This window comes from Chaetodon auriga, chromosome 19 (genome assembly GCF_051107435.1).
Source record: "Chaetodon auriga isolate fChaAug3 chromosome 19, fChaAug3.hap1, whole genome shotgun sequence".
NCBI classification, from domain to species: domain Eukaryota; kingdom Metazoa; phylum Chordata; class Actinopteri; order Chaetodontiformes; family Chaetodontidae; genus Chaetodon; species Chaetodon auriga.
The window spans coordinates 21,349,157-21,360,031 of record NC_135092.1 but is presented as its reverse complement, the minus strand read 5'-3'; the positions used below and the strand labels follow the sequence as shown (position 1 = coordinate 21,360,031).

At 43.1% G+C, this 10,875-nt stretch overlaps 2 protein-coding genes across 3 annotated transcripts; one reads left to right on the top strand and one right to left on the bottom strand.

Annotated features, from left to right (window-relative positions):
• Positions 1–1,275: 1,275 nt before the first annotated feature.
• On the top strand, positions 1,276–5,130 carry tmem150c (transmembrane protein 150C). Of its 2 annotated transcripts, none has more exons than XM_076757385.1 (8): positions 1,276–1,493; positions 1,743–1,906; positions 2,564–2,617; positions 2,698–2,733; positions 2,829–2,896; positions 3,365–3,492; positions 3,592–3,769; positions 4,433–5,130. In XM_076757385.1, exons 2-8 carry the CDS (start codon positions 1,746–1,748, stop codon positions 4,666–4,668), a joined length of 861 nt encoding a protein of 286 aa, XP_076613500.1. In that variant the 5' UTR covers positions 1,276–1,493; positions 1,743–1,745; the 3' UTR covers positions 4,669–5,130. The 2 variants fall into 2 exon arrangements, with proteins under 2 accessions (XP_076613500.1, XP_076613499.1); XM_076757384.1 differs by having other exon boundaries at positions 1,287–1,506.
• Positions 5,131–6,015: 885 nt separating this feature from the next.
• Positions 6,016–10,694, bottom strand: enoph1 (enolase-phosphatase 1). The gene is made up of 6 exons (XM_076757380.1): positions 10,555–10,694; positions 9,616–9,717; positions 8,787–8,989; positions 7,769–7,901; positions 7,546–7,669; positions 6,016–7,023 (listed from the first exon to the last, which is right to left on the bottom strand). The coding sequence occupies exons 1-6, from the start codon at positions 10,636–10,638 to the stop codon at positions 6,884–6,886; spliced, it is 786 nt and encodes a 261-aa protein (XP_076613495.1). The 5' UTR covers positions 10,639–10,694; the 3' UTR covers positions 6,016–6,883.
• Positions 10,695–10,875: the final 181 nt, after the last annotated feature.

Genomic DNA, 10,875 nt, shown 5'->3' with positions numbered 1-10,875 from the left:
CTGTTCAGTGAAATTATCTGTAATTTATATCGTCCATGAAGGTTTAACTGCTGTTTCAGAGCCTCTTCCACTCATCCAGGAGGAGCCTGTATTTAATGGTGTTGTTGTTCTAAAAATAATAAAGATTAAATATAGACATTGACCGAACTCTGGCACAGCAACGCTTCAGCTAAATGCTAATGTTAGCATGCTAACATGCTAACGTGTACCCGGCATTCTGCGCATCTTAGTTTAGCGTGTTAGCATGCTAGCAACTGCTAATTAGCAGTTAACTCAAAGCTCAGCTGAGGCTGATGGGAAAGTAATCAGTTTTTCAGAAAACCAAAACAGCAGACAAATTCAACTTTTGACCTGATGATGGCACCAGAGTATTAGACATTATTATAGGTAACGTACGATAACTTCTTTTTTTTTTTGTCATTATTGCCATAAGAAGCTACATATGATGTACCACCTGTAGTCTTCATGTCATAGATGGTACAGCACGTATCCCTGTATTAAAATTACACATTAAATAACACATTATAAAATATAAATTAAAGGATTCAATTGGTTTAAAATGAACACACTGAGCGCCTCTGTGTTAGCAGCAGAGTAAACTGAAGTGTCCTGTCAGTGTTCAGATAAGCGTTCCTCTACTGGGTTTATCGTGGGGACATCAGGCTGTTTGGGAGCCTCAGGACGTTTGCTGTTGAACCGTTTCCCGGAGACACCCAGAAACCACCTGATCTGCAGCACAGTGCTGGTTCTGTGTCTCAGATAAGATCTGGATTTTGGCACTGGTCAGGACCACAAGACCGCTTTTCAGTGATGGGTCCAGTTGATATTGTACTTCACTGGTGTAAATTACCAAAAACATCTACAAATAATCTAATTACAAAAGCAAATAATGCAAAGTAAACCTGCCTGAGGCTTTTGGGACTGATGGAGGTAAATGTACTTAATTACTTTTCACCAGTGCACACAGAGGCAGCACAAATTCAGAGTACATCTTTGTACTACTATTCAACTACATCTCAAAGGTAAACATTGTACTTTTTACTCCACTACATTTGTCTTGCAGCTTTAGTTACTATTTGTAGTGGTGGTACATTGTATGCGTGTGAGTACACTATTTTGAGGCAGGAGATTTTCTTGCAACAAAGTATAACAAAGTATTTTGACACTGTAGTATTGCTACTTTTGTTACGCAAATGATGTACTACTACACCACTGTACTAATGTTAAAATGTTAACGCTTTTATTTTGAAGGACTACGAACAAACCGGTAGTGTTACTCAGCTCACGCCTGTTTTCGGGAAAAGGCCATGACGTCGTCGTTCCATCTTACGCGGTAATTTCCAGCGAAGTCAATGTTGTACGGGGGCAACAGACATTAATTACTCACTATAAATAACGCGGAAGTGGCTGAGCCGTTTATCAGTGGTCAGTTTTTACAGCCTCCACCCAGAACTGAGTCGTTGGGACCGGTGAGAGTAACACAGCGCGGACAGGTGAGACCGACAGGTATATTTTATTTACAAACTAACGTGAACAGTCTGTTTGCTGCTCTTTAGGTTTACATCCACATTCAGCTGGTCTGGGCTGTGCCGTTCGGCTCTGGACGTGTTAAATCGTCCACTTCCGGTTTCTGTGTTTACTCCAAGTCTCTTTTTGATGCAGCTGCTTAAAAACAAAGAACAGCTAATACCGTGTGATTCAGCTGAAGTGACTTGTCTGACATGTCTCTGTCTCTTTTTAAGTCAATGTCCATTTCTCACCGTCACACCGATCACGTGGCACGTCATTCACATTATATTATCCCCGTTCATCCGGACAAGCGGAGACAAAAGATGCTGAAGTTTAGTCTGTGGGCTCTTCTGCCTCCCATCAACTCCGCCTTCACCGCCGCTGGACTGTTTCTGGTGTAAGTCCCGATAATTATTAGACGAACTACCTCTAACTACCAGTTTGACTGAAGACAGGCTCTGACAACACATCTCAAGCTGTCTGTGACGCTCTCCAGTAATGTTTAGTACTGCAGTGTGCAGCAGTAATTTCCATGAGGGAGATGCAAAACGACTGTAAAGAGACTAAAGTACTTCAGAAACATGCAAAACTACTACAAAGTGATAAAAAGGGACCACAAAGAAATGTAAAGCAACAACAAAGTGACACAAAAGTACGACAGAGAGACAAAAATGACAAGAACACAAACAACTACCAAGAGACACAAAAGACAACAAGGAGACAAACAATCATGACAAAGAGACAAAAAAAACTATAGGCACAAAATGACCACAAAGCACTTTATAACAGTTACAAAGACATGAAAATGACTTCAAGGATGCAAAAAACTACAAAATACTTCAAATTGGCGACAAAGGGACACAAAACTAAGACAAAGAGACACTAGCTTACTGTAAAGATACAAAAATAACTTCACAGAGTAGGACGACACGTTGCATCATCTTGTTTCTACACAGGAGGCTTCAGGGTGATTTTCATCATCCTCACACCTGAAGCAGGTGACACTGCAGCATATTTCTGATAATAATATACGTCCCCTCTTGTGTTTTAATAGATACTCTCTTGCTGTCAAGAATGAGAAGATCGTACCTCTGGGCGCAAAGAACTGGTAAGAACTAGACAACATTACATCCAGCAAGTAATGGCTTTCAGAAATCTTTGGATTAATACATTGTTTCTTGTTTTTAGGAGAGTAAATGGCTCCTTCTATCCTCCGTACATTAGGTAGATACTTATCATTTCCTTTTCAAAATAAAAGCAGCCTTTCCATTTATTTTATTTTAGTAAAATTTGCAAATGTTTCACGTTTCCACCTTCAGTATTGCAGGTAACTATCCGGCGGCCAGCTGCATCTTCACCGAGGTCATGAACATCTCTGCGTTTCTGGGTAAGAGCAGCGAACCTCCAGCAGACACTGATTATTCAAGACTTTTTTTCTTATTGTCAACAAACCCCACGAAAAGACCAAAACTGCATTCCAGCACTGCCGTGATGTTTAGCAGGCCGGGGAAGATTTAGTCTGTCCCAACACACAGTGTGTCAAATGCAGTATGCCAGAAATACCAGGAAGTCCTCCTGCATCTGATCGCAATTTGCAGTACGTGAGCCAACGTGTTTTTCTGGCTCGTCTGACCCACAATCCTCTGCGCCGCGGTTGGCACTCGCTCCAAATCGCATTCTTTTTCTTATTACTTCAAACTTTGCGCTGCAGACTGCAACAGAAGTATGAGGAAGAGGGTCAGAGGTCAAGGTGCATGGGACGTGGGATGTCACCTCGTTGTTAAACACACAGTGAGCCATGCAGCTGTTGAATTAAGCCAGCCGTTCATTTTTATTTGGTTCTTCTTCATCGCAGGGTTCATCAGCGCCTTCCTCAGATACCTTCAGCTGAAACCCATATTAGACAAAGCGTGGCTGAACGTTTGCTGTCTGGTGTTGTTCTCCTTCGCCTGCTTTGGAATGACGCTCGTAGGAAACTTCCAGGTAAACGCTGACAGATTTATAGATGGACTCACCTGCAGGTTCGGCCGCAGAGACCCGACAGGTAGAGAGCGAATCCGTTGATTGATTCTGGTGTTTTAGGTCTTCACGGACGAGGTGACTCACAACGTGGGCACCTTCTTGACGTTCGGACTGGGAACGTTGTTCTGCTGGGCGCAGTCCTACATCACCATGAGGGTCAACATCAACAACGAGGGGAGGAAGGTTGGGATCGCTCGCTTCCTGATGTCTGGGTTCATCACTATCTGCACGATTCTCTGTATCCTTTCACTCACCTGCACAGTTCACAGGTAACGTCTGATGTGCGGGAGGTCGTGGATTTATAGGAGCCTGTTCTGTTTATTTTCAGAGCTCCAAGTGACGACCTCAGCTTTGTTTGTCCCACTGTTAGCATTGCTCCGCCTACAGCTCTGCAGGGAATTCCACAAACTTTACATTTCAAAGTCAGCAGACACTGGTTAGCTTAGCTTAGCTTAGCATAAAGACTGGAAAAGGAGAAACTTGCACTGTCCAAAATTTGTCGTTCTTACACTGAAGTTTTTGTGTAGATTAAATAAAACGTGTTAACTCGTGAGCTTTATTGGTGGATTGTGTTCCCTTTAGACAGAGCCAGGCTAGCCCTTTTCTCCTGGTTCCAGTCTTTATGCTAAGCTAAGATAACTGGCTCCAGCCTCATATTCAGTGTGGAAACAAGAGTGGTTGTTCTACATTTTAACCAATCAGAAGCAGGAACTAACTGAGGTCAGTGTTTGCCCTAAATAAGCATGTTGTGAAACTACAGATTTACAACACACCAATTTAATGAACCGATTGTCTGAGCAGCTGCAGATTAATGTCTGTTGACTGAACTGGATGCAGACTGTGAGCGCAGGTGGCTTCGTCGTGTTTTCATGTACTGCGATCCTTAACTCACCTGACACAGACTTCACTCTGGGTGGTCTGAGCTTGCACACACAGGGGGCTCAGTGCCAGTGGGCGCTGGTCATGGCCTTCCTCTTCTTCCTCAGCACTTTCGCCATCGAGTTCCGACACAGCCACTTTGACTTCATGTGCACAGACAACTTGACCAACGGCAGAGGTGCGACGCTGTCTCATGCTGGAAAATACTCAGGTGGGGATGCACCAGACACGTGGATGGGCAACAAATTTAAGGATTAGACCGACGACTGACATCACTGTTACCTTGAGTGACTGAATGATAGTGGGGGGGTGGTCTGACTGTGCTGTGAGTGGTGGATTGATTAATCCACAGTGCTGTCTGTGGTTAATCTGTATGCTTAACGCTTGCTGTGACTCTCTGGGGGGTGTTGATGTGGGGGCAGGGGCCTGCTGCCATTGGCTCACCCCCCATTAAAAATTACCAAACCAATTACCAAAAATCTTCTTAGTTCACAATCTGTTTGCTGTTTGTGCACGAATGTTTCGTCGAATTACTGTTACCATTTTCAAGCAGTTCGTCTTTAACATTATTTACTTATGAATTCTTTTTGAATCTTTGTATTGAGATGGTATGAATCTGCAGATGTTATGAGTTTAATCTAGCTCTTTCAAATGCAGCTTTGCAGCTTTGCACAGTGCGCAATCAGTATCCCAAAAAATAAAATATCATTTGTCAAGTGAGGTTTGTGGATTATTCAGAGTAAGGGGAACACTGTTTTTGGAGGGATGAAGCTGAAGCCAGCCTTAGCTTAGCTAGCATTTTGGGCAATAAACATGCTCATTTCCTGCAGAAAAATGACAAGATTCCTATCATGCATGTCCATTTAATATGAAGCTGGATGCACAAATCAGTTAGCTTAGCATCAAGAATGAAAACAGCTAGCCTTGCTCTTGAGGGAATTTGCATTGTACAGTTAAAAACTGTAAATAAAAGGATTCAATGTTTCTCCACCAGAATTTTCAAACAGCCAGTTTCAGACTGGAAACACGGAGAATCCACAAGCTGTTTCATCTGAACAAAAACTAAAGTTTAAAAACAAACCTTGTGTAATATTAACATTTAGTGAATGTCAGAGGTGTTTGGAGGCAGACTGTGTTCGCAAGGCCAGCTGTTTCCCCCTTTGCAGTCATTATGCTAAGCTAACTGGTTGCTGGCTCCACTGTGCGGTATTTATCTTCTTATCTGACTGTTCCTGTTAATTCACCTCCATCATGGGGTCAGCTCACCTTTCAGAGACCGTTTCTAAAAGGAAAAATGTAACATTTTGGGAGCTGAACGTTCCATTGATACCACTCTCATGTCTGAGTGCTAAATATGAAGCCATGTAGCTAAACGTCTCGCCTGGCTCAGTCCAAAGGTAATAAAATTGATCCGCCACCACCTGTAAAGCTCAGCGATTAGCACATTATATTCATCGTACAGAAATAAGAGCAGTATCAAACTTCTCATCTAACTCTTAGCGTTGATTTGTGTTAATTGGTCCTTCAAGTGTTAATGTAGCTTTTCCATATCTGGGAACAAGTTTTTCGGACAAACATGAACATCTGGACGGAGAGCAGACGGATTCTGTGTGACACAAGGCATTTATTGGAAGTTTTTAGATCATCATTCCTGAATAATACCAATTATGTTTCACACACACACACACACACACACACACACACACACACACACACAAATCCTCAATTTGGCAATTTTTAGATAACTTTCCAACACCTACAGATGTTACAGATGATCAACGAGGATGGCACGTTTAAATAGACACCATTCACCGGCGAGGGGCTAATTAAGACATTCGAACAAAGTTTGAAATGAGAACTTTCTGTCAGCATCTCCGCTGCTGAGTGCATCTATATACTGTAGTTCTACTTTCTAAGACATTACAATGCTAAACAGTTCAGTCACTGGATAAAACTGCAGCACGCGTGTGTGTGTCGAGGGAGGAAACAGCACGTGAATGGAAAATGTTTACAAAACGGCGACAGACACAACACGCACACACACAGCTGGAAAGTTCTGGGTAACGCTGGAGAGGAACGGGCGACAAACACGCTTCATCTAAAAGGTAAAAAGGTAAAGTAACGTCACAGGTCGTGTGCAGTGTCCTTCAGGTTTGTTGCTTTCCTGTTCTCTTCCCAGTCAATCAAATGGTCCACTGAGACGTTCCTCTGAGTTCCTCTCACACTCCGTAGGTCTGTTTCCAGACTTGTGAGCGGCCGCCTGAAAGAGCCGGATGGATGAACTCGTCGCAGGCCGGGACCCCAGCAGCCTCACCTGTGGCTACCTGAAGTCCAGCGGCGTCTCCTACACTTCCTGAACTGTCAACGTGGAACACACAAAACATCAGAGTTGTAAAAAGGAGGGGGGAGGGTTGGGGGCAAAGAAGAGAAGGAGCAGGTCATTATGAAATGAAGTCTTCCTCCACGCTCTGCGTTAAACACGTCCCGTCAGTTCAAGTTGGCTAAAGGATGTGATGAGGTTATAGTGGGCCCTCTCGTCATCTGTCAGCTCCATGTTTCCAGGCCGGACCACCACCACCACGTTCACCCCGGCTTCCTCGGCCGCTTTAGCCTCTGCAAGGACAAATCCACGAGTGAATACGTAGATCGAAATGTAACCTCACATGAACAGAGCCTGACAGCAGAGACACATGCCAGCTGGTAGGCTGTGCCCACCGAACCTCCTCGAAGCTTCCCTGTGGAGATCGTGATCCCAACGAAGGCAACGTGTGAACAAACACACGAATGCACCACGTCGACAGGAAAGACGAAGAGGAAGCTAATGCATTCAGCACGTTGATCAGACCTCAAGGGTTCGCACTGTGTTCTGGAGAGTGACAGCGAACTAGCATGCTGATGTGTAGCAGGTATAATCTTGTGTCACATGTTAGCATGCTAACATTAGCTAATTGACAAAACAAAAAAAAAAATGCACTAGTCTTGCTTAAAATGTTGAAGAGGGCGTTTCATCTGTAACTTTCTGACTTTTGGAGATCCGTCCAGGTTCTACTCGATTACTCACAGTAACAGAACCCAAACGTTTGGTGCCAAAGCCTGAGCCTCTCATGAAGACGTTAGCATTGCTAACAAACGTACCTCGAGTGACGTCTGTCAAGAATGTGATTTCCTCAGGCTGACAGCCAATCCTCTCAGCGATCCTCTCGTAGCTTTTGCTTTCTACTTTGGCTCCTATACTGGTGTCAAAGTGACCATCAAATAACTGAAATGATTAAGAAAAACATGTCATCAGCCACAAGTTACAAAGACAATTATATGAAATATCTTAAATCTGATGAGGATTAAACAGATGACGACTTACATCTAAAACATCTCCCTCCACAGAGTATCCAAACAGAAGTTTCTGTGCCTCCACGCTTCCAGAGGAGTAAATATACACTTTCAGTCCTTGTTCTTTCCATCTTTTGATGGATGGGGTGACATCCTGGTAGATCCTGTTTGCAGTAAGACCACAATCAGAAGATAAACCTATTTAATTACCTTTATAAAGCTTATTGACCCTCGTTTTTCGGTCCCAAAATCACCAAGACCTCAGAAATCAAACATTTGTAATGAATCGGAGCACAGTTTAAAATGGTTTTCTATTTGTCCAGCGTAGTCACATGATTCACTCTTGATTTGGAGTCACTGGATCACATCACATGATGTGGAGGATATTGAGGGGTCAGAGGTCAGCTGACCAACCTCTTCCTGCCAACAGAGTGAAACTGACTAAGAAGATGCTGCAGGATCCGAAGCGAACGTCACCTTCAGACTCACTTCACTGCTGTGAATTTCTGCTTTTAGAATCTGAAAGTTAACAAACAGGAAACTGCTGTGGTTTGACATTCAGTTGTATTTATGTGTTACTTAAGCTAACCTCGCTTTCGTGAGAAATATTTACTCATCTGCCTCACGAGTCACCGTAATTCCCCGCTTGCCTGAATGAATGAGTGAATGTGTCAGTGCCTCCACGCTAACACCGCTGCGTGTAACAAGGTCGCTCAGCGTTAAATGAACACAAGCAGCTGCTGAGAAAAGACAAGAACTAAAAACATTGTCAGAATTTTCAACAAAGGCGGCGACAAATAAGACAAAGGCTGTGAGTTGGATGGGAAGAGAAAACCCTGAACATTAAAATATCTACTCTGCTGGACTTTAAAGGTCTGTGTGTGGACACAGACACACTTTCCCATTGAAACCATGTGAGTCATTGTTTTTTCCAGCTTCCCCGTTTTAAATGCAGTGATGATGGAAACACAGTCGATGGGACTCAGTCGGGCTGATGGAGCTTCTGCACGTCTGAATTTTGAAGTGAGGAAAATGATCAGTGTACTTACTCGCCTTTGATTCTCCCAGAAGAATAAGCCGCCCTCCACATGTGACCTTGGAGCTGTTTGAGTGCTGTTGACTTCCTGTCTGCTGCCATCTGCCACAGCACATTATCCACCACTTCCCTGATGGCCTTCTCCTCGTCCGTGTGGACCGTCTGGTCCACGGTGTGGACAGGACCCGAACGATTCTGTTTCACGTCCTCTTCAATCTGCCACAACAATCGGGGAGCAGAACCGCTGTTTTCTGTTGTCTTTGCCAAAATAACATAAAGGATCTGGCCACATGTTGAGAGGTCAAATCCTCCGGCAGGGTTTCTGTTATCTGGTAATGATCATTTTTTACTGGGAAAAGCTGTTTGTCGATTTTCAGAAAATTAAATCAGCAACTGTTTTATAATTGATTAATCGTTTCATCTGTTTCTTTCAAACAAAACTGCCAAAATTCCAGTTCCTTAAATGTGAATATTTGCTGCTTTTCCTCATCTTTTATGACATTGAACTAAATATAAGTGTGTTTTGGGCTTTTACTGTTTTCTGACATTTTATGGACCAGCTGATGAATGGATTTATCAAGAAAACAACAGACGTGTTAATGAATAATAATCATTAGTTTCACTGACGTACATGGCAAAGGCCAAAGTCCTCCCTCCTCTACTCAGATGACTAAGAGACTGTGGTCAGGAGGAGGACGGCCTTCTACAGAAGATAACACACTAGACGCTGACATATTCATCCTTGTCAAGATGATTGATAACCTGCAGTAACACTGGAAGAAAAGCTCCGGGCTGCTCTTCAATTTGATTGCATCACACTTGAAATCGCCTCAGCTCTTTACCTGCTTCTTTAGGAGATGGACATCTTGCTTGCACTCGTCTTCCTCCCAGTGAGTGGATAAGTAATCCTCAAGATGCTCCCTGATGTATGGAAATAAGATATCCTGCAAACGACAGAGTCATTGGGTGTGTTTTCACAGGCTCCTTACACAGAGACAATAAATACATCCATCACAAAATGTGCTGGTTCTTTTATATTTATAAAAGCAACATTGAACACATAACCAGCACTTTTTAATTCATTCATATTTCATTCATTTTTGTGCTTTAGGTGCAACAGTTTTATTCTTGGTGTATTTTGTGCAGGACTTCGTTCAAATGTCATCTGTTATGCTGCGTTCACGCCATGTAGGAATGACTGTCAAGATGGGAAACGTCCTGTTCGATGGTCGTGTGAGAGCTTAAAATACTGTACAATAACAATAGAAGATCCTATCCATTATACATGGGTTTAATTACTGACTACTGCGAAACCGATTTTGGCTGTCATGAGTTCTCCATGTTTGTGTGTTTTCAGGCACTTCCTTATTATAAACACAAAGGCGGATATTTCGGAGCTTTTAATTACGACTGACGTGAACGTTATTTATAGGTGGGAAACTTGTAATTACGATGGTTCCGCTATGAAATGAATGCAGCCTATGGTCTGTTTTTAATCAGGCAGTGATTCTCAAGATGCTAACAACTAAAAGGAGTAATGAAGAAAGGGAGTAACTAAGTATACGAACAGAAAAATTAGAGTAGCGTTACACTGAGGTTTGATTGAGTCCACAATACTCAAACACCGTCGAGCTGTGCTGGTTTAGCCGAGCTGCTAGTGGTGACAGGCATCTATTAGCATGGCCGTAGAGTCGTTTCTGAGCGCTACATAATTAGCCAGCACTGCTATTCAATCAATATGCAATTGATATAAAAAAACAATTCCGTGTAATAAATCTTACCTTTACAAATGTGATCGGTGTTGTTGTTCCTTCAATATCCAGCAAGAGTGCACTGGTACAAGCAGGAATTGAAACAGTGGCCATTTTTAAGGAGAGTCTGCAGCTGGTTAGCTGACGTTAGCTTAATTAGCAGCACCACAGTGTTAAAGCCAGGCAACGCGGCTCCTCGGTGGTTGTTTAACGCGGACAGGTGAAGCAGAGATGAGATTATCTGAGCGTTAAGAAATGTACCACCTGCTTAGTTGTTTGCCACTAGGTAGCTATTCTTGCCATCACCTCGCAGCTAACACTGAGCCGACTCCAATAACTGTGCACACATGT

Bases quoted from the DNA above. Each gene is read 5' to 3' on its own strand.
- tmem150c (XM_076757385.1), top strand. From the start codon at position 1,746: ATGTCCATTTCTCACCGTCACACCGATCACGTGGCACGTCATTCACAT. The intron at 3,493-3,591 runs GTAAACGCTGAC...CTGGTGTTTTAG, and splicing joins CGCTCGTAGGAAACTTCCAG to GTCTTCACGGACGAGGTGAC. The intron at 3,770-4,432 runs GTATCCTTTCAC...CACCTGACACAG, and splicing joins CACTATCTGCACGATTCTCT to ACTTCACTCTGGGTGGTCTG.
- enoph1 (XM_076757380.1), bottom strand. From the start codon at position 10,638: ATGGCCACTGTTTCAATTCCTGCTTGTACCAGTGCACTCTTGCTGGAT. The intron at 8,990-9,615 runs GTAAAGAGCTGA...TTGTTGTGGCAG, and splicing joins TCCATCTCCTAAAGAAGCAG to ATTGAAGAGGACGTGAAACA. The intron at 7,670-7,768 runs GTAAGTCGTCAT...TAATCATTTCAG, and splicing joins TGGAGGGAGATGTTTTAGAT to TTATTTGATGGTCACTTTGA.